Source organism: Anthonomus grandis, chromosome 9 (assembly GCF_022605725.1).
Source record: "Anthonomus grandis grandis chromosome 9, icAntGran1.3, whole genome shotgun sequence".
NCBI lineage: Eukaryota > Metazoa > Arthropoda > Insecta > Coleoptera > Curculionidae > Anthonomus > Anthonomus grandis.
In genome coordinates, this window is record NC_065554.1 from 8,457,858 (window position 1) to 8,484,627 (window position 26,770).

The window sequence follows — 26,770 nt, forward strand, 5'->3', positions numbered from 1 at the left end:
AGCCTTCTACATCGTCAACTGACTACCAAAAATTATTAGTGGCCCCATAGTCCACAACCATCGACGTCATCGTCAATCGACAGAAATTACCAACATTTTCTTGCCACTCAGCCGCAGTGAAGATATTGTTGAAGAGAAAAAACAAGTCATACCGAAATTAAAGCAACAAAGATATGGAGAGGTATTAACAACCAACCAAGTCTTGGAAAGACTAAAAGAAGCAGAAGAGAAGAAGAAAAATAAAGGAAAAAAAATGCTAATCCGAAAACGGACAACAAAAAGTTAGAGCCGAAATTTAAAAAAATTAGAAGTGAACCAGTTGCAGAGTCGGAAAGTTCTGATGGAGAAATAAGTCTAGGTGATACTGATGATGAAATAGATTGGGCAGAACCGGAAAATCAAGATATAGAGCTTAACAGTCAGATAACAGTCCAGAGTTCAGACTTGTCCACAGGGAAATTTATTCTTGTGCAGTTCAAAGGTGGAAAGAGAAAGACTACTCTTTTTAAATATGTGTGTTTAATTGAAGCTGTGGATGAAAAATTAACGGAAATCAAAGTGACTGGTCTTAAATCCTGGGATGCATCAAAAATGCTTTTCAACATTGTTGAAACTGATGTCAGTTATATAACCTTGAATCAAATCATTGGTGTGCTTCCCGATCCTGGCATTCAAATGAAGGGAGAGAGAATACTATACAACTTTCCAGCAATAGTTCCTGTTTATGAGCAAAACTAATTTTTTATACCTATATTATTATAATTACATACTTAGAATAAATTTCTTTTGTTAGCGTTCTCAAAAATAGTTTAGTTTTAGTTAAAATGAACAGAATTGTTGGAAAATATTTACTTTTATCTCGATTTTTCATTTATATTGCAAGCAAAACCTTTAAGGTCACATTATTTTGGGGTAAATGTAAACACGACTTATATCAGAAAATATCTTGCTACACAGCGACTTTATATAGTTCAGTTACATTTGCCCCAGGTTTTTTTCTGGTAGAGTAAATGTGTCAAGAGATGCTTGTTTACAATTACACCTAAAAAGTCGGGGCAAATGTAAACGGACAAGCATGTTGAATATATTTTTTTATCTTAATGTGACTTGTAATTACAGAAAACCAGTAGTAATTATCAAAGAAGATACTATGAGCTATGTGACTGCTACTTTACATATATAATATAATGCGTGATGTCCACAAAAATCGTTTAGCAAGTCAAAACATTAAATATCGTCCACAATTACCCCAATTGACCCTAATAGTTAACAAATTTTTTTTTATTTATTTATTTATTTATTTTTACGGGATCAACCCCATTACAACAGTAAATTAAATACAAAATCAATTGAACCTAACCATAGTTAACAGTAAAATACTAACTATTAAGCAGTAATTAAGCCTACTTACAAATGTAAAATACCGAAAATAGTTTTATAACTTAAATCAATATAACAGAATTCTAAAAATACCAAAAACATACCCTACTAAAGTATAAGATTCAGTATTGCACTAAAAAAAAAAAAAATTAAACAATTTCTCTTATTTGACTCTTAAATCTAGATAAGGAAATGCCCAAAATTTCAACCTCCCTAGTATTGACAATTCTTAGAGTTCTTTCAATAGGAGCATGTAATGCATAATTGGCGCTATGAAATGGTAATGAAAAGACACGATACTGCCTTAAATTCCTAGATGGAATATTAAATTGTATTGTCGTCAGAAGTTCTAGACAAATTATCTGACCATTCAATAATTTATACAAAAAAATTAAATCTGCATATATCCGTCTTTGTCTCAATGTCTTCATATCAAGCATTTCTAAAACAATATCATAAACATGATCATCCGGAATTCTTATTCGAAGTTTATAGAGACAAAACCTAATAAATTTGTTCTGAACTCTTTCCAAGGAGAAGCAATTATTCATGTAAAAGGGCGACCATATCACTGAGCCATATTCCAGCAATGAAACAACCAATGACATGTATAACCTCTTACAGGTCTCTATAGAAAATTCTTTACAGTTCGTTAGTACAAAACCCAGATTCTTAGAGGATTTGATTTTGAACAATATTGTTTATGTGTGCATTAAAGTTTAAATAAACCTCAAACGAGATACCAAGATCTTTAACTATGCTGCAATATTGAAGTGTACTTCCTTGAATGTTATATGAAGTGACAACCTTTTTAGTACGCTTGAGAAAACTTATATAATTGCATTTGCTTACATTCAAAAACAAATTGTTGTTAACACACCACTCATTCAATCTATCCAAATCACTTTGCAACAAAATCTGATCAAGTATTAATAAAATCTCTCTAAAAAACTTCAAATCATCAGCAAATAAAAGGAAGTCACTGTTCTCAAAACAGGCACCAATATCATTCACAAAAATATTAAAGAGCAAAGGTGAACAGTGCCCACCTTGTGGAACACCTGAAGTGACATTAATATAGCTTGATCTTGCATTACCTATTCGTGCCTGCTGGATCCTCCCTGACAGGGAATTTACAAACCAATTCACCATAAGATTAGAAAATCCAAAAATATCCAACTTTTTTGCCAAAATACTATGGTAACTCTGTCAAACGCCTTGGAGAAGTCGGTGTAGATTACATCCATCTGACATCCCCTCTCCAAGGCATTCAACAGATTCTGCTGAAACACTAACAAATTAGTCACAGTAGACTTTCCAGAAATAAATCCATGTTGTTCGCTAAGTAACAACTCTTTTCAATAAAAATATAATTGATCATAGATAAGACTGTCCAGGAGCTTCGGAATGGCTGATTGTATACAAACACTTCTGTAATTCTCGATTTTGCTATTGTCGCCAGATTTAAAAATTGGCATTACAAAACTATGTTTCCACAAGGTTGGAAAAATTGCAGAATCTAAAGATCTTTTAAAAATTATAAAAAGAGGGTATGAAATAGTACATACACACTTTATTAGAAAATAATTCGGAATGCCATCGGGTCCTGAACTAACTTTGGGTGGCAACTTGGTAATTTTATCAAAAATCAACCCAACGGAAAGGGTGGGATTAGGAATGGTCATATTTAACTTTGCTTGCTGATTGATAAAAGCACCATTATTGTTTATATTATTAATAGCACCAATATTGTTTATATTGTTCACAGCCAACGAACTCATTATCATTATAATACATTAAATTAGGAAGTTTATTAATTGATCTTTTATTGTTTATGTTATACCAAAAACTTTTAGGGTTAGTGTAGAGTAGTTGGTCTAAGTTTGAAATATAATTATCATATCAGTCAAAGTTTTACATCTAGCCCTAATGTTTGAAAAAGTAATATAATCTGCCACATTATGACTGACCCTGTAGCATTTGTGTGCAATTTTATTTTGCCTAACCAAATATCTTAATTCAGCTGAAAACCAACTAGGAAACTTTGAAGTTTTGTATCTCTTTAGGGGAACAAAAAGTGCTATAGCCATATCCAATATATGATAAAAATGTGAGACTGCTATAAATAAATTTGTACAAAGTTTCTCTGTTTTTTGTTTTTATTACTTAAATGAATTATTTGCATATTCGTTTAGAATTTTTAAAATCCCTCATCTAACACAGGGCAACTAATTGTCTTTTCGCAGTTAGGACAGTTTCCAGAGATGTTGTTAAAAATCCGTTTTGCGTTTAGTGAAATAAGCCACTAGAAAAAAAATGATTATGGTATGTATGTAAAAATGGTATGTATCAAAGTTTCCATACTCACGTTATAAAGACATTCGTCATGGTAGAACTGTTCACAGCTTTTATTTGTACAAATGATTTCTGGCAGTTTTTCATTTAACCGTAATGAAAAACAAATACTACATTCTCCGTATTCCACTAGAAGGTTTACTTGTTTTGCGGATATTTCTCTTTTTGGGAAAACTTGTAAGCCTATAATAAAATAAAAGGTAAAATGGCGAGTGTCTATAATATAATTGTTACCTAATAAATCAAGTATTGCCTGAAAAATATTCTCCTGATAAACCCATTTTTCAAGGTTTCCATTCAGTGCTTCATTATATGGGTCCACTAACCTATCCGGACCTAAAAATTTGATACTGGGCCTGTGATAAATGTTGTATGGATCCATGGTTATGATAGTTGATATGTTTTCACCTAAAATATATTTGATATCTGTTTCGTATTTACCATGTAAATTTAAAATACCCAGCCAGATTCTTCTGTAAGATTCTTTCCACTTTGGGTTTTCTGGGTCCATTACAGTTGAATTTTTATCAAATTCTTCCATTAAATCAAAATACGGCTGTAGCAACTCAATTTTTGCAACAAACTGGTCGAACAATGCTGTAAGACTATTGTTAGGTTTAAAATTATCTAAAATAGAGTGATACTAATCACAGATGCTAAAAAAACAAATTACGAAAATACCTTCATCTCTTAGAGGCAAATCACACTCGGATATTTTAAATATATCAGAAGATTTTTTACTGTAATCCACCAGTATTTCTACAAAATGTTCCCTTGAACCATTATCTAAAATAATTTTTTTTCTTATTAGGAAAAGTTTTGTGGATCTGAATTATTCCTTTTATTATTTATTGCTTTTCTCACCTGTTGCAGAAGCATATACCACTGTCAAATCTTCTTTTAATTTGCAACTTTTCAGGTTTAAAAAGAACTTTGTAAATTCAGAATATTCATGTAAAACAGTTCTATATATAATGCAGTAATCCGGTAATTGCTTCTGAACTTTAGATTTAAGCAGTCTTTGAATGCTATCAAGAACTTCAACTATACTTTTATGGCAATTATTATCCAGAATACTTTGAACTTGGCTTTTTTCTGGAACATCTAATCTTCGTAATTCATACTTCTGCTGTCCATCAATTAAACTCGTTTGTTTCAGTTTTATAAATATATCCTTATTCTACAAAAAAATATGGCCCCTCTAAGTATGGTCAAATAGTATAGATATTAGAGAAACATATTATCAGTATATCATGATAATACATCTAAAATATGAAACAAATAGGCATAATTATAGAAGTGATATCTCTTGGTTCTAAAAAAATGGAATCAATAGGACGTAATTATAAGTTACTACTATTTTTTATTGTTCTAATTACAAGTAGTAATTAAATATTGTGGTAAAATTAAATGATTTTCATATATATAAATTGCAATTATCATGTAAATTAAGTGCTAATTATGTGCTTTCCAACAGAAATCATAGTAGTTAAAATTCCCTTTACCAGGGATTTGAAAGATATGTATAAATCTAGCGATCGCTCCGTAAATAATTCACATTTTATTTTTACGATTAATTAATACAAAAAATTTACATAATTATATGTAATACATGGTATTAGAGATATTTAATTGGGCAATTTATACAGAGTGCGTGATAGGAGTTCGATTTCCGATACTTTAACCACGTGTTATATGTTCAGTTTTATCTACAAAAAATCATACGGGTGTTTCAGAACTATAGGATCAAACTTCTGGGGGTTGTTCAGTGCAACAGAAGAATCCATTTGAGTATAGGAACCCATATCCGAAAAAATGCGTCACTACGCCACTACGGCCCTAAGACGCGTTAAAATTTATAAAAAACATTAATCACCTAAATAGGATCTGCTGCATTTATTTTTACATGATATCATAACAACAATTGTTTAAAATTAACGCTTATCAATGTCAATTCTCAATGTCATGTTTAAACATTTTATAGCTTACAATTTTTAAACATTTATTGCTAATGGAAAACTTTACCAATCAAGAATTGGCGGATATGCATTTGGCATACGGAGCAACAAACTGCAATGCACGAGCAGCATCGCGGTTATATCATGAACGTTATCCCGAACGACAGCATCCTGGATACAAAAAGTTTATTGCGGTTCATCGGCGGCTCGCTGAGACAGGCATGTTTAAGACCAAGATGCATGAAACTGGTGTTGCTCGAACCGTAAGAACGGTCGAATTTGAAGAAGACGTGATTCAGCGAGTTGCCGATGAACCATCAAATAGCACACGTGACGTCGCTAAGAATGTGAATACGAGTAACGCTTCTGTCTGGCGAGTACTACAAGAGCAACAACTCCATCCTTACCACTTCCAGAAAGTTCAAGGTATGACTGCAGCCGATTATCATCCTAGAGTTCAATTTTGTCGATGGCTTCTGGATCACATCATTACACAACAAAATTTTTTACGATATGTTTTGTGGACCGATGAAGCCTCTTTCACAAGAGACGGTATTTTTAATAGTAGGAATAGCCATGTTTGGGACGAAGAAAATCCTTATGCAATTTTTCCAAGAAATCATCAGAATCGTTGGTCTGTCAACGTATGGGCAGGCATTTTTGATGATTATTTTTTACTGTACAAGTACGCGAGTATTTGGCCCAGCGGTTTGGGTACCATTGGATTGCCAGAGGTGGAGCAGTTTCTTGGCCTCCTATAGGTCACCCGATTTAACGTCGCTCGAGTTTTTCTTGTGGGGACATGTAAAGTCTTTATTCTACGAAACTCCAGTAGAATCAGAGCTAGACTTAATTGGACGAATAACAGCAGCATTTGAAATCATTCAAAACGAGGATCAAATTTTTAGTGTAGTCCGCCGAAATCATGTGCGGCGTTTAAATCGGTGTATTGTTGGAGGAAGACATTTTGAACAATTGTTGTGATGGTATCATATACAAAAGGTAAAAATAAATGCATCAGATCGTATTTAGGTATAATTTTAATTAATATTTTTTCTAAATTTAAACGCGTCCTAGGGCCGTAGTAGCGTAGTGACACATTTCCAGACATGGGTTCCTATACTCAAATGGATTCTACTGTTGCACTGAACAACCCCTAGAAGTTTGATCCCATAGTTCTGAAACACCCTGTATAAATGGGAGTCGTACTCTTCACCCCTCTGAATGAGGGCGATACCAAAATTTTATTTCTCGAAGTTTTACTGAAGCTAATTTTTCTATTACTTTTATATCCTCCTGTGGTACAATAATATAATAGTGATATATGTTATTTATTTTCAAGTATCATACTGTATATTAATTTGTTATACCATGAATTATTATTATTGTTAAATATTTATGCAATACTATTGCACACGTATGCACGACAATTATGTAGAACACTGTTTTTAAAATAACTACTAATATACCAGATATCATCGAAGAGAGTAATATACAATGGTGTAAGCGCATTTGGCATTCTTATTTATAATTCCTAAATCGAACCTTCACATGGCGACCCTGCCAGTGCCAAACACCATTTTTTAGTGCATTTTTCAGTAAGAGTAGTAATTGTTCTATATGTATATAGTACAAAAAGAAAAATGTTTATAGTAAAACCGTGGTAAAAGTATGGGAGCTAGTTGCTGTAAAGTGTGCTAATGTACAGTAACATACAGTGTGAGTCAATATGGGTACTACTAACACCAAGCATGCTGAAGTTACGGACACAGGTGTTGTAAACTCCAATTTTATAGTGGAAGAACAAGCTATAAATGTCCCTATGGATATCCGTATTCTGATGTATATAATCACTGTGGCTGTTGTAACCTTGGTGTTACTAAAAATTAGGAAGGCTTACCGCAGAAACATGAAAAGAGACTTGTCAAGAAGTCTTATGCTAAAAGCTCCAGTTGGTGATGTCTAAGTAAGACTATTACATAGTGGTTTGTGTTTGTGAGTTCGTAACGCTACCTGTTTATTGGAAGCTGGAAGAAAGAGATGTAATGGAGATTTTGCATCCGTCCCAGGACATGGACCACACAAATGTTATATTATAGTTGGTATGTAATTTTATTTATTTGTGTATATTTAGGATAAGATTTTTTGGCTATTTAGCAGTTTTAAAATATTTTTGGGGGTAAAACTATTTTTTTTATTAGTTCATAAAGTAATCGAAAGTTATAATATTATAATATATTATAAAGTTACATATTACATATATATAGCTGAATAATAATTTTTATGTTGGATTTTTGTTTACATTTTTCATGTACTACTATTATGTTAGATTTTTTTTACCGTAATTTAGGCTAAATTTAGTTATTTTTATGTCATCAGCTTGGGAAGAACTTTATACCAAGTTATCAAATTTAAAAATATTAATTACTAACGAATCAAAAAGAGTCTTAAAGAAAAAAAAAATACCTAAATCAGAGGAAATTAAAAAAGAAGTTAGGGATAATTTACTTAAATACTATAATACCTTTGTGCAACTTGTATTACATGATTACAAAAATTTAAGTCAAGAACAGTATTTTGCTATTAAAACACTTTTTTCCGTCTCAAGAGATAAAGTAGTCAGGGTATATCAAGTATTAAATGTTTCGTATAAAATACCTACATCGTGCACTGAACTAATTGATCCAAACGTGATTGAGGAGGATATTATTGACAGTGAAAACTCTTCAGAGGGTTCAGACGAAGAAAATACAAACACTGAAATTAAAATTGAAACTGGCAAAATGGCGATGACTAAAATTGATTTTTTTAATTTCACCAGCAGGGTTTTGTGCAATGATTTTGATGGCTCAGCGGATAAACTTCGATCTTTTATTGACGCACTAACTTTAATCCAAGAAAATTGCGAAGGGCACGAAGCAAATGCCGTGGCTCTTATTAAAACTAAATTAGTTGGTAAAGCAAGAGACCTTATTGGCGATAATGATACCATACCAATTATAATTCAAAAACTAACAAGCAATATTAAGGGTGAAAGTTCGCAGTTAGTTTCGGCAAAATTATTAGCTCTTAAACAAGGATCCAGCGATACATCAAAATATGCATCTGACATAGAAGCTTTAGCAACAAGCTTAAAAAGAGCGTACATAAATGAAGGTGTACCAGTAAATGTAGCAGAGGGTTATACAACTAATATTGCAGTTAAAGCCCTAAAATCGAATGCAACCTCAGAAAGATCCAGGTTGATAATGGAAGCAGGCACATTCAACACAACTCAAGACGCCTTGACAAAGTTTGTTAGCATCGAAACTGAATCAAAAAATTCTACAGTCCTTTTTACACAAAATCGATTCAACAATAGAGGAAATCCAAATTATAAAGGTCATTATCCTAGGGCGCAAGGACAATGGAAAAGAGGAGGATTTAATAGAAATCCTGAAGTTCCTATCCATAATAATTATCATGGTGGCCATAGCAGATATAGAGGTCACAGGGGCTATTCTCAACGAGGCAGAGGAAACTATTCTGTGCGCAGCTTTGAGACAGATAATTCGGGAAACGAATTATCACCCCAACCAGGTCCATTGGGGGAGCAATAAATATTTTTAACATGGACCTATCGTTGTCAAATTTTATCGTCGTTCAGACCCAAATGACACAAAATGAAACAATAACATTAATCGTAGATACTGGTGCCGATATTTCTTTAATTAAGCGAACAAAAATCGATAAAAACCAAATAGTTGACAGAGCAAATGCTAGCAGGATAAACGGTGTTACAGAAGGACATATAACTTCCATAGGTACTACTAAAACTGTAATGTTTATTGACAATTTTTCTTTAAAACAAAATTTTCACATAGTTGAGGATAATTTTCCCATACCAGCAGATGGAATTCTTGGTAGAGATTTTATTACACAATATCAATGTCAATTGGACTACTCTAATTGGACAATGCAAATAAGACTGCATAATAATTTAATCTCTATACCAATTCATGACAGCCCTGCAAAAGATATATTAATTATCCCCCCGAGATGTGAAATAATTAGAAAAGTAGAAAAGTTAAAATATCTTAAAGAAGATTCGGTTGTATTAAATAACGAAATATCCCCAGGCGTTTTCATAGCATCAACCATAATTTCTAGGTCAAGTCCAATAATTAAAATTCTAAATACAACATGCGAAACCATAACCATAAATAATCCTAAAATTGTAACCGAACCCCTAAAAAACTTTTCGTGTTATCAATTGCATTGTAATCAAAATAACCGAAAAGATCAACTATTAAAGGAATTAAATAAAAACATCCCGGAATGCGCGAAAAAGGAAACCACCGAATTATGCATGGAATTTGCTGATATATTTGGGTTAAAATGTGATAAACTAACAACAAACAATTTTTATAAACAAAAAATTAAATTAGCTGATGAGCAACCTTTCTATATAAAAAATTATCGAACACCGCTTTCCCAATCTAAAGAAATAAATGCACAGGTAAGTAAAATGTTAGAGGAAAACATAATAGAGGAATCTAATGCCGTTTACAATAGTCCAATCCTTTTGGTACCTAAGAAATCTAAGGGTCATGATAAAAAATGGCGACTAGTAGTGGATTTTAGAGAGGCAAATAAGAAAATTATCCCTGATAAATTTCCATTGCCTCGAATTGACGATATTTTAGACCAACTAGGCCGTGCTAAATGGTTTTCAACCCTAGATTTAAAGGCGGGCTTTCATCAAATACCACTTGCAGAAGAATCTAGAGATTTTACAACTTTTAGTACAAGTACAGGTAGCTACAGATTTACAAGGTTACCATTTGGCCTCAGAATAAGCCCAAACAGTTTCCAGAGGATGATGAATATAGCATTTGCTGGAATAACACCTGAAAAGGCTTTCTTGTACATGGATGACGTAATTGTAATTGGTTGTTCAAAAAATCATCATTTACAAAATTTACGTAGTGTATTTGAAACGTGCAGAAAATACAATTTAAAATTAAATCCCGAAAAATGCAATTTTTTTTCGCAAGAAGTTACCTACCTAGGTCACAGGATTACTAGTAATGGAATTTTGCCTGACGAGTCAAAATACGACATTATTAATAAATACCCAGAGCCTAGAAATGCTGATGAAGTAAAACGCTTTATAGCATTTTGTAACTATTATCGCAGGTTTATTCGAAACTTCGCAGAAATTGCAAAACCTCTTAATATGTTAACAAGAAAAAATACGCAATTCGAATGGAGTGAAAAATGTAAACAAGCTTTTATTTATCTTAAAAATTCGTTGTTGCAACCCGAAATTTTACAATACCCAGACTTTAATAAACAATTTATTTTAACAACAGACGCATCAAAAAATGCTTGTGGCGCTATATTATCACAAAACTTTAATGGGCAAGAATTGCCAATAGCTTACGCTTCAAAATCATTCACTAAAGGAGAATCTAATAAAGCGACTATAGAACAAGAATTAGTAGCCATCCACTGGGCGATTCAGTATTTTAGGCCATATTTGTACGGAAATAAATTTTGGTAAAATCTGACCATAAGCCTTTAGTGTATCTCTTTTCTATGAAAGACCCATCTTCAAAACTTACCAGGATGCGATTAGATTTAGAAGAATATAATTTTGAAATTGAATATATTAAAGGAAAGGACAATGTAGGAGCAGATGCATTATCGAGAATTTGTATTAGCGAACTAAGCGATTTGGCGATAAATAACAAAACAGTCAACGTATTTGCAGTAACACGGGCAATGGCGAAAAAGGATACTACCTTAACAGAAGATAATAGCAAGAATGCTAGCATGCCGTTTACGGTTAAACCAAAAGTCCTAGAGACTTTAGAAAATAGTAATATTTTAAAATTAGCTTATGTAAAATTTAAAATTCAGCATAAATATCTATGGATAATTATGGGTAAGAATAAAGATTTTATAATCGAGGATAAAATGTTAATCAGTAATGACAAAACATTCTTAGGAACAGTTTTGTCTAAGCTGGAAAAAATGGCTGCTGATTGCAACATTAAGGAACTAAAGCTAAAAATAACAGATGAAATATTTAAATTGTGCACAATAAACGAATTAAAAAATATTGCTTTAAGTAAATTAAAAAATCTTACTATTTTTCTGTATGAAGAGCCCAAAATTATTAAAAATAATGATGACAAGTTAGCGTTAGTACAGGAATATCATGATAATCCACTTACCGGAGGTCACTGTGGACAGAAAAAATTGCTTAAGAAGCTAAGAGCAAATTACCGATGGAAAGGAATGTCCCGCGATGTCAACAAATACGTTAAAAAATGTCAAAAGTGTCAAATTAATAAGAGAAAAATAACTCATTCAGAGCCAATGGTAATAACACCTACACCACAAAAAGCATTTGACATCACATGTATCGACACGATTGGACCATTCAGAAAAACTCCTAACAACAATATGTATGCAATAACAATCCAGTGCGAGTTAACTAAATTTGTCAAAATTATCCCTATTCCGAATAAAGAAGCTAAAACTATAGCTAGGGCAATGTTTAATGAATTTATTCTTAATTATGGCCCAATGCAGGAAATCAGAAGCGATATGGGCACTGAGTATAAAAACGAAGTACTTACATCACTTTCTGAACTTCTAAAAATTAAACATTCTATTTCGACAGCCTACCATAGTCAAACTATAGGTGGTTGCGAAAGAAATCATCGAGTCTTAAATGAGTTTCTTAGAATGTACATAAACGAAATGCAAGACGATTGGGATGAATGGACAAACTATTTCAGCTTTTGTTATAACACAACTCCCAGTGTATATCACGAATATACGCCATTTGAATTAGTTTTTGCACGTAAGGTTGATTTTTCTAATATTTTAAATGGTACTTTGATAGACCCTGTATATAATATCGACGCATATTATCAAGAAGTCAGATATCGCTTACAAATTGCAAATAGACGAGCCAATGATTTTATTCAAAAAGCAAAAGTTCAGCGAAAATTAGAATACGATAAACAGTCTAAAGAAATATATTTAAAACCCGGTGACTCAGTACTTTTAAATAATGAAAATAGAACGAAATTTGACCCTTGGTATAAAGGCCCTTTCGTAGTAGAGGAGGTAGAAGGTGTAAATTGTATATTAAGTAATAGTAAAAGTGACGCTAAAGTGAAAGTGCATAAAAATAGATTACAGCATTTTTATAAGTGATTAAAGTGAAAAAGCCATTTTCAGTGTTTATCGTAGAAAAATTAAAAGAAAAACAATTAATTATGTCAATTATAGCAGTTGTACCGAAAAGAAAACATGTACTAGTTTTAATTTACTAACCTTGTAACCTAATATTTTATAATACATATTATGTACTCATAAGTCAATGCAAAGCTTCGCAAAAATTGAGGTTCATAATTTAATAACTTAACACGTATTGTTTAGGCTTCGAAATAGTTAAGAATTATGTAACATTATTTAAATTAAACAACTTAAGTACATGTGTACTTTAATTAAGTAATAAGTTTATTTAGGTAATAAGTTTGTTTAAGTAAAATCAGGGTTAACATTTTAGGTTTCATTTTTAAATTAAACAAAAAAAAATATTTAAATCTATACTCGATCGATAAATACTTTTCTTTTCTATCCTTTCTTTATTATTTATTTTCTTTCTATTATTCCTCTTATCTTTTTCTTAACACTTTCCTTGAACCTCTAATAATTTTATTTTTATTGTAAAATAGAAGTGTAAAATGTAGTAAAAAAGCGCATATACCTTATGAATATTTATTTTTGTACGAAAGTACTCCATTTTTATTTCATTAAAAATGTAGTTCATTCTTTCAAAAGGGGGAGATGTGGTACAATAATATAATAGTGATATATGTTATTTATTTTCAAGTATCATACTGTATATTAATTTGTTATACCATGAATTATTATTATTGTTAAATATTTATGCAATACTATTGCACACGTATGCACGACAATTATGTAGAACACTGTTTTTAAAATAACTACTAATATACCAGATATCATCGAAGAGAGTAATATACAATGGTGTAAGCGCATTTGGCATTCTTATTTATAATTCCTAAATCGAACCTTCACACTCCACATGCATAATAGTTATTTTAAAGGTGATTAAATTAACCAGCTTTTAAAACCAATTTTACTAAGGAATTTCTTAACATAATAAACGAAAAACTTTCATTTTGATGAAAAATTTTCAGTTATTATGCTTTAACTTAAAAATCAGGCCTTTAACAAATCTTTTTTTTTTCTTTTAGTTTGTACGCAATAAGCTATGCTAACAAACATCAAATTATTACCGCCACTTACGCTAATATTTACGTAAATTGCCTGGCAACAGCAGGAAAAAATTGACAAAAATAAAATCCCTATACCTATGCAACATTCCATTGAGTAGTAACGAAGAAGGATATTTTTACGATAGAGAAAGGTAAGTACATGGATGTAGTGGTACAATCGCCTGGCCACCTCGTTCTCCCGATTTAACTTCTCTGGATTTCCTTTTTTGGGAACCTTGAAACATAAAGTTCCAGAAATCAGGGAAGAGCTCCGTCAAAAGATTATGGCTACAGCTAAGGGGATTAAGAACGATCGAGAAATGATTATGAGAGCTACTCAGCAGGTGGAATTGAGGCCAATAGCTTGCCATCAGAACAATGGTGGCCACTTTTAACAATTTAATTTTTTAATAAGTCTTTCGCACATAATGCGTACTTATTCATCGCACTTACCTCTCCCTATCGTAAAAATATGCCTCTCTCTTATTACCTAATAAAATATTACCTGCATACAATCAAACCACATTATAACATCTGATGTAGAGAGTCCAGACCTGAATCCAAAAAGTCTTCTTTTAAAGGATTTTTCAAAGATCTTTGAGAATACAGACAGGAGAGTAATAGGCCTATAGTTACTCTCTGCTGTGTCCCCCTTTTTATGAAGAGGTATGACAACAGCTGTTTTTAGCTCTTTAGGAAAATATCCAAATTAAAATGATAAATTCAGAAAATAGGTAAGCGGAGAAATAATATGCTAGCAATAAGTAACAAGGTACCTCATCTACACCGGATGACTTTTTTCTGGAGGAAGATTTTATAATCTCAAGTGTTTCACCTTCAGTGAGAGGCAGTAGAAAAAGAGATTGGGATAAACTGTTGTAAGGCACATTCAGACCCATGGGTGCCTGAAAATTATCTGTGATCTTTCGAACTGACTCTACAAAAAATTATTAAACCTATTAGCAATATTGAGGTTGGGTTGGGTTTGGTTGGTTATCAGTAACCAAATTAGGAACATACTTTGTTCCGCGACTTGAGAAGTTCGTGATTGAGTTAATAATTTGCCATTTGGCTTGAGTTATATTGTTCCAGTAGAAGTAAGCCACTTTGTTGAATTATAGGCTTTTTTAGCATAACATTTTCTATAGGATGTCAGTAACTCATGGTCAAAAACTAGTTGAGTATGAAGTAGTCTTAACTGTTTGCCCTCATTAATTATCAATGGTGTTATCCACTGATGAGACTTTCTGTAATATGGCTCCGATTTGTTTACATAAGGAAAGCTCATATTAAATAAACTGGAGAACATGTCAAAGTAAGAAAATTTACTATTGCACACGTATGCACGACAATTATGTAGAACACTGTTTTTAAAATAACTACTAATATAGCAGATATCATCGAAGAGAGTAATATACAATGGTGTAAGCGCATTTGGCATTCTTATTTATAATTCCTAAATCGAACCTTCACACTCCACATGCATAATAGTTATTTTAAAGGTGATTAAATTAACCAGCTTTTAAAACCAATTTTACTAAGGAATTTCTTAACATAATAAACGAAAAACTTTCATTTTGATGAAAAATTTTCAGTTATTATGCTTTAACTTAAAAATCAGGTCTTTAACAAATCTTTTTTTTTTTCTTTTAGTTTGTACGCAATAAGCTATGCTAACAAACATCAAATTATTACCGCCACTTACGCTAATATTTACGTAAATTGCCTGGCAACAGCAGGAAAAAATTGACAAAAATAAAATCCCTATACCTATGCAACATTCCATTGAGTAGTAACGAAGAAGGATATTTTTACGATAGAGAAAGGTAAGTACATGGATGTAGTGGTACAATCGCCTGGCCACCTCGTTCTCCCGATTTAACTTCTCTGGATTTCCTTTTTTGGGAACCTTGAAACATAAAGTTCCAGAAATCAGGGAAGAGCTCCGTCAAAAGATTATGGCTACAGCTAAGGGGATTAAGAACGATCGAGAAATGATTATGAGAGCTACTCAGCAGGTCGAATTGAGGCCAATAGCTTGCCATCAGAACAATGGTGGCCACTTTTAACAATTTAATTTTTTAATAAGTCTTTCGCACATAATGCGTACTTATTCATCGCACTTACCTCTCCCTATCGTAAAAATATGCCTTTCTCTTATTACCTAATAAAATATTACCTGCATACAATCAAACCACATTATAACATCTGATGTAGAGAGTCCAGACCTGAATCCAAAAAGTCTTCTTTTAAAGGATTTTTCAAAGATCTTTGAGAATACAGACAGGAGAGTAATAGGCCTATAGTTACTCTCTGCTGTGTCCCCCTTTTTATGAAGAGGTATGACAACAGCTGTTTTTAGCTCTTTAGGAAAATATCCAAATTAAAATGATAAATTCAGAAAATAGGTAAGCGGAGAAATAATATGCTAGCAATAAGTAACAAGGTACCTCATCTACACCGGATGACTTTTTTCTGGAGGAAGATTTTATAATCTCAAGTGTTTCACCTTCAGTGAGAGGCAGTAGAAAAAGAGATTGGGATAAACTGTTGTAAGGCACATTCAGACCCATGGGTGCCTGAAAATTATCTGTGATCTTTCGAACTGACTCTACAAAAAATTATTAAACCTATTAGCAATATTGAGGTTGGGTTGGGTTTGGTTGGTTATCAGTAACCAAATTAGGAACATACTTTATTCCGCGACTTGAGAAGTTCGTGATTGAGTTAATAATTTGCCATTTGGCTTGAGTTATATTGTTCCAGTAGAAGTAAGCCACTTTGTTGAATTATAGGCTTTTTTAGCATAACATTTTCTATAGGATGTCAGTAACTCATGGTCAAAAACTAGTTGAGTATGAAGTAGTCTTAACTGTTTGCCCTCATTAATTATCAATGGTGTTATCCACTGATGAGACTTTCTGTAATATGGCTCCGATTTGTTTACATAAGGAAAGCTCATATTAAATAAACTGGAGAACATGTCAAAGTAAGAAAATTTACTTTCAAAAATCCAGAGTCTCAATGACTGACAGCCAATGTTCTTTGGACAACAAGTTGTTAAAAAAGTGTATGTTTTCATCAGAAAAGGATCTATAACTCATAGAAAATTTACCTAAATCGTGACTGATTGGGTTTGCCAAGTCAAAACTTAGTATGTATATGAGCACAATGATCAGAAAACGCCACTTCAAAGGTTTCATTTGAAAACAGTGCAGCATTAGTAATTATATCAATTAAGGTTGAGTTCTAGAAGGTTCAGAAAAAACTAGTTTAAGACCATATGGCGACTTACACAAACCAAGCCTCAATATATCAAAAACAAGTATAATGACTTTTAAAAGTACTTCTTGTACAGGATATATAGACAATTAATTACTATTAAATCTACAGAAAATACGTTTTTGGGTTTAAATATTGACAACAAACTTAAATTTAAAGGACGAATATCAATATCCTAAACGAAAAGTTATCATCGAACTGTTTTGCCTTAAAATTGATTTTGAATGAGTTATATAGAAATATATTATGCTATTAGTATATTTAGAATCCCATTTATGTTATAGCATATGTTTCTGGGATTCTTGTGTTAAGCAGCTGCATACAGTATTCATATTACAAAAAAGGGCTAAGATATGTAAATAAGGCTAAGTCCAGAGATTCATGTTGACCTATGTTTTTGGCAATATCTTAATTCTGCCAACATTATTTATATTGGAAACCATACCACTGATACACAAAAATATAGGGCAATTTTAGTTCAAAACTTGAATACTTATAATAGAAGACAAACCTAGAACCTGTACATTTGTATACCTAATCTTCCCAAGTTGGTGACTCTATTGTCTTCAATGTTTGTCAACTATTAAATCGTTTACCCACAGAGATAAAGAGAATCTGATCCAAATTAGAAGATCCCAATTTAGATGTGAGTAAAAGGCTTGCTGAAAAAACTCAGTCAAACTCAAAAGTCAGGGTCCCATTAAACTAAATGTTAAGTTAAAGAATTATTTGATGACTATTTAAATGTATTTGTTTTCTTTCTCTTACCTTTTGGCTAGTGTTTTCAGTTTTTATATTTATATTGTAGTTGTCTGTATTATATATTTTATTTTACCAATTACTAGTATTTTTATTACGTAGTTTTTTTTTAACCAGTATTTTTATGTTTGATTCTGATATAGATGTGTATGCACATTTTATCTATTTACAACTTAAATATTATAATTTTATCTTCCATGTTTTATTTATTTATTTATTTTATTTATCCACATACATTTGTTTATTTTTTGTATGTTTTTTGGGTGAATTGTGTATGTAAATGTATGTACCTATGTACCGTATGTATGTTACTATTACAGCTACATACCTTATTTTTAGTACTGGTTTGTTAATAATTTTATTATAAGACATATTTTAATTTTAGTTTATGTAGAGCTTTGTCAATAAATTTGTGTGTTTTTGCAAAATGAAAGCTTTTGAAAAAAAAAGTATTTTCTTGACTGAATTTTAAAGTAATAACACATTCGTTACAGCAGCATATCAACTCACCCTTCTCTGCAACTTGCCCCTTGGACAGGGTGAGATAACATCTCAAATAGATAGGAAGGTTAAGTAATACATCATCTTAAAGCTCTATAAACATGCTTTCCAATGATACCATAGAAAGCCACATTTCATAAAATTTTTCTCTGCTTATTAAGGAAAACAATAAATAAAGACACTATTTTGAAATTTTTATTATTATTTAATTAAATGTTGAAAATGATTTCTGATATTTTGAAGATAATAATAAAGCCTGCTTTCAAATTCTTCACATACATTTGCAATTGTTTCTATTGTAATTGAACTTTTCTATGCTGGAGTCGCTCTGTTGACTCAGATTGCATTGTAAAAACTACAGATTTTAGGTGACTACAAAAAGAAGTAAAGAGGTGTTAGTTCCGGGGATCTAGGTGGTCATTCAATACAACCTTTTGTTCCAATCCACTGGTTAGGATAATGATCATCCAAGCATTGCCTAATGGGAACTACATTATGAGGAGGTGCTCCATCCTGAATTGTAGTATACAATCTTTTAAACATATATTTTTGTTTATGTCCCTCTGATTTTCAAATTCCTGCACTATTAGTGGTTCAATAGATCTCTGTAGCATTTTAGCATACATGTCGCCATTTAAATTTCCTGGTAGAAATATTGGGCCTATAATACCATCTCCCAATATGCCAGCCCAAACATTAATTTTGGGGTACTGGGTATGCCATTCTCTAAATATGTATGGGTCCTCATCAGTCCAGTAACAGTTTTGTTTGTTAACATGCACATTTAAATAAAAGATACCCTCATCACTAACATTGACTAACCTCAGTTGATTCCTCTTTTTATTCATGACAGAACCAATTTCTTTAAAATTGGCTGCTAGTTGTCAAACTACTTTTAACTTTTTACCTACTGACTTGGAAGGAGTAATAAGAGTTTTAAACTCAATGAAAAACAAAAATTAATCAGGTCATGATGGGATCCTGGATTTTACTTAACTTGCCAGATATTGCTCTAATGTCTCTCGCTAAAGTGATCAATGTGTCATGGACAATGGGCACCTTTCTGGATTGTTTGAAGTCTGCCAAAGTGATTCCTATTTATAAGGATGGCAATCTGGATGATCCATCTAACTTTCGGCCTACTTCTCTTCTCTCCACACTATCAAAGTTGATTGAAAGACTGGTAAAATTTTGCATTTCCTCAAATCAAATAACCTCCTTAGTAACTTTTAGTATGGTTTTCAAGAGGGCTGCAATACAGATGATGCCTTTTATAATTTCTTGAATGATCTATATGCCCAAATGATTGGCGGCAGTCTTTTGTGACCTTTCAAAGGCATTTGATTGTGTTAGCCATAAGATTCTGCTTCTGAAGCTCAGCTGCTATGGTTTTAGAGGCGTAGCACATTCTTGGTTCTGTTCTTATCTGGAGGGTTGTCATGAGCAAGTTTTTGTGGACTCTAAGATCTCAGAAAATCACGAGATAACTTGGGAAGTACCACAGGGATCTGTCTTGGGTCCAATTCTTTTTCCTTTGTATGTCAATGATCTTACAAATCTGGACATTAAGGAGAAAATTACCTTATTTGCTGATGACACCACAATTCTTTGGCATGGATGAAATAATAAGTCCTTGCATCTGACCTTGATGTTGGACCTTTAGAGGATACATGACTGGTTTGACTCAAATAGGCACTTCAATAAGACCAAAATCCTGACATTAGGCTTGGAGATGTATCCATTGGCGGTAATCAAGTTGTTGAACACTTTAGCAGCAGATTTCTTGGTGTCATCCTTGATAACAACCTTAAATTTACTGATCATGTACTTGATCTTGCTAGTAAAATATCAGCTGGTTGTTTTGCCCTCAGGGTGACAATTGAAGAGCTGGGTCCTCAGATGGGTATATTTTGCCCTTGTCGAGTCTCGTCTTCTCTACAGTATTTGTTTTTGGGTGAATGCTAACAATTATCTTATCCAGTTGCTCTTTGTACTAAAAAAAAGAGCCATCAGGTATATTTACAAGGCAAAACAATTTTTTACAAAGGTGTAAAGGGATTCATCACCTGTCATGCAACATTAGGGACCTTGTAACACTCAAATGCTTTAAACATAGGCTTACAAAGTATCTGACAGAAAGGGCCTACTATATATCCTTGAAGAGCTTTATGCTTAATATTTTGTAAAGTCTACAGTATGTAGGGATGTAAGCAAATTTTGCTGACACGGTCACGTCACGGTCATATTGAAAATGACGGTCACGTCATTTATTTTTATGACACCATCGGCATTTATTTTTTATCAATTAAAATTAATCAATTAAAATCTTACTGTCGCAAAAATAAATGACGGTCATAAAAAATAAACGACCGTCATTAAAAAAAATGACAGTCACAAAAAATAAATTACTGTCAGAAAAATATCAGCTGATTTTCAACGTTTAATGCTTAAGACAAGCTGCAACCTGCTTATTACATTGGCTTGGCTGGCTTGCTTGCTTCTCGCGATAGGCGCGTCAATTCAGTTGTTCGGCGGCATTAGTACCTTTACAATAAGAGCTATTTTATATTTTCAAAGTTTTTTCCTGTGCCTATTTATTTTTTGTTGTGTTTTGTTTTTTAAACATCAAGAAAATGGGTAGAACTAAAAGTATTGTATATAAATCCTTTAATACTCTAAATAAGCCAGGACGGAAATTGAAATGTTACGAGTGTAAATTTTGTAAAAAACAGGTTGCACACCGTGCAACTAGAATGGGCTTACATCTTGTTACATGTGAAATGTGCCCTGACAATGTTAAAGTAATGTTATAAAGTGAACTAAAGCTGAATGAGTCCGAAAAATCAAACAAGAGGAAACTGGATGTGTCGGTGGCTGAATCAGCAGAACAGCAAGCAGAGTTAGAAGAGGTAAGGAATAGTTCATCGGCATCGGGGCCTTCGGCATCTAAAGTCCAGAGAATGGGTAGTCGTAGTCAATGTAGCTCAATTAGTAACCTAAGCACTCAAAGCAGTTTTATTGACAACATTAAACCCGACTATCAAGATGAAATTTGGTTGATGCTAGCAAAGACAATTTTTGCTACAGGTCTGCCCTTAAATATAACAGAAAATATATATTGGATAGACCTTTTTAAAAAAATCAGACCGTCCTTGACGTTGCCTTCACGTTTTGTTTTATCAAATTCGCTTTTAAATGCTGTATTTAATCAAGTTGAAATCGAAGTGACAGATTATTTAACAAATGCTTAAGTCCTGGGCATACAATGCGATGCATGGACAAACATAAGGAATAAGAGCATAAATAATTTTGTTATAACCACACCCCAACCTGGTTTTTAAAATCAATGTCTACTGAAGAAAGTAGACCTACAAGTGAGTACATGGCAGATCAAATAGAAATGGTATACAATGAGGTGGGAATTAACAAAATAATTGGCTTTTGCTTAGACAATGCCGCTAATATGAAGAAATCTTGGTATTTGCTACAAAGTAGATATCCAGACAAACCAATTTCATTTTACGGTTGCGCAGCACATACACTTAATTTATTGGTTACTGATCTAATGAAATTAAAGACCACAGAAACTCTTCTTAATGCCTCAAAGTCCATAATAAAGGCAATAAAAAGTAAATCGGTTTTAACTTCTGCATTTAAAAGAATTTCAAAGGAAAAGCAAAAAGGTGAATCCTGTACCCTTAAACTTCCAGTAGCAACAAGATGGGCTTCCATAGTTACAAGCTTTGAGAGCCTACAAAAAAACAAAAGCACTTCAAGCAATGGCAATCACAGAAGAGTATCAGACATTGCTTGAAAAAAGGAATAAACATGATATTCTTGATGATATATTCTGGACGAAAATCGAACATTTTTTAACTTTATTAAAACCAATAAAGAAATGGATTTTGCGTTTGGAGTCAGACAAGTGCAACATTAGTGAAGTAGCTGTTGCATTTTATGAAATTGCTATTGTTTTTGAAAACCAATAGTCTACCTCGCCCTTATGGAAGCTGGAGGAAAAAAAAGTAACAGAAAGTCTACTTGAAAGGCAACAGATGTGCCTTAGAGAAATACACTTTGCTGCAAACATTTTGGATCATTGATCAAAAGGTAATTTTTTTTGATACTTAAACAAAACTCAATACCTAAAAAAATGAATAAACTTAACGTACCTTAACTTTAATATGTAGTTAAGTATATGTTTATACTTATAAATAAATTATAAGTTAATAATTTTTTTTTGTTTTTTAGGAAAGCAACTATCACAAAAGGAAATTGTAGGTGGGTTAACTTACATTTATTCTGCTGCCATGTACTTAGATTATGTTGATGATAGCAAAGTACTTGAAAATTTAGTGACCTATAGGAGCAGCGAAGGTTTTTGGGGATTAAAATTTGTGCAGGATTGTGAAAAAAATTTTAACATTTTACCTTATTAATATACTGGAAAGGTATTTGTACTGAAATGTCACTTCAACATGTGGCAGAAGCTGTACTTGGCATGCCAGCTACTTCAGCAGCTACTGAGAGAACTTTCAGTTCTTATGGATTTATACATTCTAAAACTAGGAATCGTCTAACAACAAAAAGAGCTGGTATTTATATACATCACAATCTAAAACTTTTTCCTCATAAAAGCGTTAAACCGAGTAAAGATATAAGTTTCGGATTAGGATTAGTTGATAAGGAGAGACATGTAAGACATGTGCATTCTAGGATAGAACAAAATCGTTTAGGTATTAACATTATTATTTTTATTTTAAGAAATATAGAAAAAACAGTATTATTCTAGAAACTATTCCCAATGCTGGTGAGGAAGCTCCTGGACCGTCAAAATCACCATTACCCTCTACCTCCACCTTTAAAACCTTACTTGATAATGGAAATGAACTTGTAAGCTGTACCAGTGACCAAGAAGGTAGTACCACTGATGAAAGCATTAGTCTTATTGAAGAGTTGGAAGATATACTTTCCAAATCTCAAAATGAACTTGGTATTAGCTTCAGTGATATCTATAATTATGAGACTGAAGAAGAAGAAGAAGAATATTATGAATTTTAGTTAAATCCAGTTTTATTACTTTTATTACCTACCTTTATAAGCATTTATACTCTATTTCAGAAGTGTATAGAGCAATAAACTGGGGAATTCCGTTCTGTTTGGCTACATTTCGTGGTAGTTCATAGGCGCAGGTACTTATAATATTTATGAATTTAATTTTCACGGATTAAATGCCTTTATTTTGAAAGAGATTAAATACTAAATAAATACTTTTAATCCTTTTGTATAGGTACCTATCTTTTAACGCTTTGTAACATGCAAAAATGGGGTCAGGTAATATATACAGACTATAAATACTTTTAAATCATATTTTAAACGTTAGTAGTCACTGCTACGCTGTAGTGTAATCACAATATTATTATTCCAATATTTAAATTAAAAAATGGAGGTATTCAGTCCAACGAAAAGATGTACTAAAAATTCTCCACTATCGCTGAGTGAAAAAGTTATTATTTTAAATGTACATGATTACATAAAACACGATTACCCTAGTTTTACTGTGCAAGAAATTGTTGAAAAATGTTCTCGAATGAGTGGAATTGAAAAGTCCACCATTTTCAAATTGTTGCGGGAAAGAAAAGTAGCAGTCAAGTGGAATCTCCCAAGCAAAAGCCAGGACGACCTACAAAAGTCCTTGATAAAAATGCTAAATGTATAATTCGAAGAAAAGTTCACTCTTTTTATTTTAAAAAGGAAATACCCACCCTAGACAAAATTTTAATGGAGCTTGTCCGAGATGACAGTTTTCCGTTGATAAGTAGAAAACTTTTATGGAAAACTTTAAAAAATATGGATTTTGCCTGGGAAAAGCATAACCGCAAAGCACTTTTACTGGAGAGCGACGAAATTGTTTGTTGGAGACGACAATACTTGAGAAGTATCAAGCAGTACGTACCGCAGGGAACAAAAGAAAGTTTTTTATCTTGATGAGACGTGGATTAACGAAGGTTATATAGTCCAAAAAATGTGGCAAGACAAAAATATAACCAGTGCTCGCCAAGCTTTCATAGAAGGCCTGTCTACGGGTATTAAAGTACCTTCGGGAAAAGGAAAAAGACTTATAATCACACATATTGGAAGCGAAGAGGGATTTTTAAAAGAAGGTCTGCTAACCTTTGAGTTGACTCGCACAGGAGATTACCACGAAGACATGAACTCAGACGTTTTCGAGGACTATTTTGGTGAAATGATAAAATTTCTTCCGGCTAATTCGGTGGTGGCTATGGATAACGCAAGCTATCATTCACGGCGAATAGAGAAGACGCCAACTTCAAGTTGGAGAAAGCAAGAAATTATCGATTGGCTGACTGCAAAAGGTATTGCGTTTGAAGCAAATTTGATAAAAAAAGAACTGCTGGCAATAGCAAACTTACACAAAACTCGTTTCATGAAATACGCCGTGGAAGATATAGCCGAAAAATATAATATAACTGTACTGCGCTTACCGCCATATCATTGCGAACTAAATCCTATAGAACTGATATGGGCGCAGGTAAAAGGATTTGTAGCAAGACAAAACACGACTTTTAAAATGAAAGATGTTAAGCTACTGTTTGATGGACGGAAGCGACACCAGACCTTCGCCAGAGGCGAAAAGCAGTCCAGCATGTAATTAAGCAAGATGACAAAATGTGGGATCTTGACAACCTCATCGATCAGACAGTCGATCCTTTAATTATAATGTCAAGAGGTGATGACAGTTCGTCAGATGACGAAGAAGACTACATCTATTATAATTTAAAATTGTTATACACTGTTCAAAAAGTGCCAGATCCAAAAGTAACATTTTCAACTGTTTTACTCTACATATTATGTTCAATAAATTTGTGAAAAAAATATATTATTCCATTTAAACAAAAGTAACTTTCTAAAATAAAATAGCATTTAAGTACATTAATTATAAGGTAAAAAACAAGTCCCAGTTGCACGCCTTTGGCGAACCGTTTTCAATGTTTATCAGTGGGTAACAATGGGCAAAACTCATAAATTGACCCAAAACCGGGTGGCACTACCTGCAATCAACGAAAAGAAAGAATTTTACATTGAAACTAATACCCAACTAAGGTAGTGGCATAAAATATTGGTGGATCACCAGGTACCACTTTTGCATACCTAATGAGGTTTTGTTGCTCTACACACTTCTGAAATAGAGTATAGTTTGAATTTACATATTTATGTTATTTTTTAATAATACAACTTTGTTTTATTTATAAATATTTTTGATTATGAGAATTTAATGTTTTGTTTTACGTTGTATTATATTTTTTTGTTTGAAATGTGTGTTTTTATTGCTATAATAAGTACCTAGTCTGATATTGAAAATCAGAAAATATAAATGACCATAAATGACAAAAATGACCAATAAATGATCCATCATTTTACATCCCTACTTTTATGTATACATTTCTATTTTTTTTTCTTAATATTAAGTTGCTCTGTTAACAACAAATATTAGTTCATAACAATAAACCTTATTTTGATTTGATTTGATAAAATATGAATATTTATAAACAATGATTTTTTTTCCAAAAATAATATAGCAAATAAACCAATACAAAATATCTATGTGCTTGACCTGTTTAGAATTCTTAATCTCTTAAGAATTCTAAACAGGATGCCAGTATATTGGTAGCCATCATTTTGAACATTTAATAAAAAAGTTCAAAAATGTGTTTCCATTTACTGCTTTCCTTGATAAACAGAGAATTTTCTGAAATTTTCTATAATACATTGGAACACATTTACAAGAGCTTCAAGTTGATATATCACTTGACACTCCTTTCTCTTTAAGATGTTGATAGTGAGATAATATGCTTGTTTTAGTTTCCAAAAATCAGTTTTTTGTTCCTAATATAAGGCCATTACAAGTTTTTAAATTGTCACCATGTATATTTATCTCCTCAGCATTTATATCAATTGGGAAAGAGTAGAACTTACATTAACACAAAATTTTCCCTCTAAGAGCAGAACATTATCTTCAGTTGTTGGTTTAATTTTTATTAAGGGATACTGAAGAACTAATTCAAGTGAAGTATCCATACCAACTATTCCTATTTCTATTACATATACCTAAATGAACTTTAAACAAGACTTCTTTCTTCATGAATATAAAATAAAAATACCTGTTTGTTGACAATACCGGTAGTTTCGGTTTATTTGAAAAATAAA

The 26,770-nt window shown here is 32.3% G+C and overlaps 1 protein-coding gene across 2 annotated transcripts; it reads right to left on the reverse strand.

The window, feature by feature from the left end:
• Positions 1–3,506: 3,506 nt before the first annotated feature.
• On the reverse strand, positions 3,507–26,770 carry LOC126740489 (E3 ubiquitin-protein ligase FANCL). 2 transcript variants are annotated; one of them, XM_050446521.1, is made up of 7 exons: positions 26,540–26,770; positions 4,600–4,915; positions 4,417–4,521; positions 4,177–4,362; positions 3,970–4,071; positions 3,749–3,918; positions 3,507–3,685 (listed from the first exon to the last, which is right to left on the reverse strand). In XM_050446521.1, the coding sequence occupies exons 1-7, from the start codon at positions 26,639–26,641 to the stop codon at positions 3,581–3,583; spliced, it is 1,086 nt and encodes a 361-aa protein (XP_050302478.1). In that variant the 5' UTR covers positions 26,642–26,770; the 3' UTR covers positions 3,507–3,580. The 2 variants fall into 2 exon arrangements, with proteins under 2 accessions (XP_050302478.1, XP_050302476.1); XM_050446519.1 differs by having other exon boundaries at positions 3,970–4,143; positions 4,195–4,362; positions 26,540–26,769.

Bases quoted from the DNA above. Each gene is read 5' to 3' on its own strand.
- LOC126740489 (XM_050446519.1), bottom strand. From the start codon at position 26,641: ATGGATACTTCACTTGAATTAGTTCTTCAGTATCCCTTAATAAAAATT. The intron at 4,916-26,539 runs GTAAGTTCTACT...ATTTTTTTGTAG, and splicing joins AGGGAAAATTTTGTGTTAAT to AATAAGGATATATTTATAAA. The intron at 3,686-3,748 runs GTGAGTATGGAA...TTTTTTTTCTAG, and splicing joins ATGACGAATGTCTTTATAAC to TGGCTTATTTCACTAAACGC.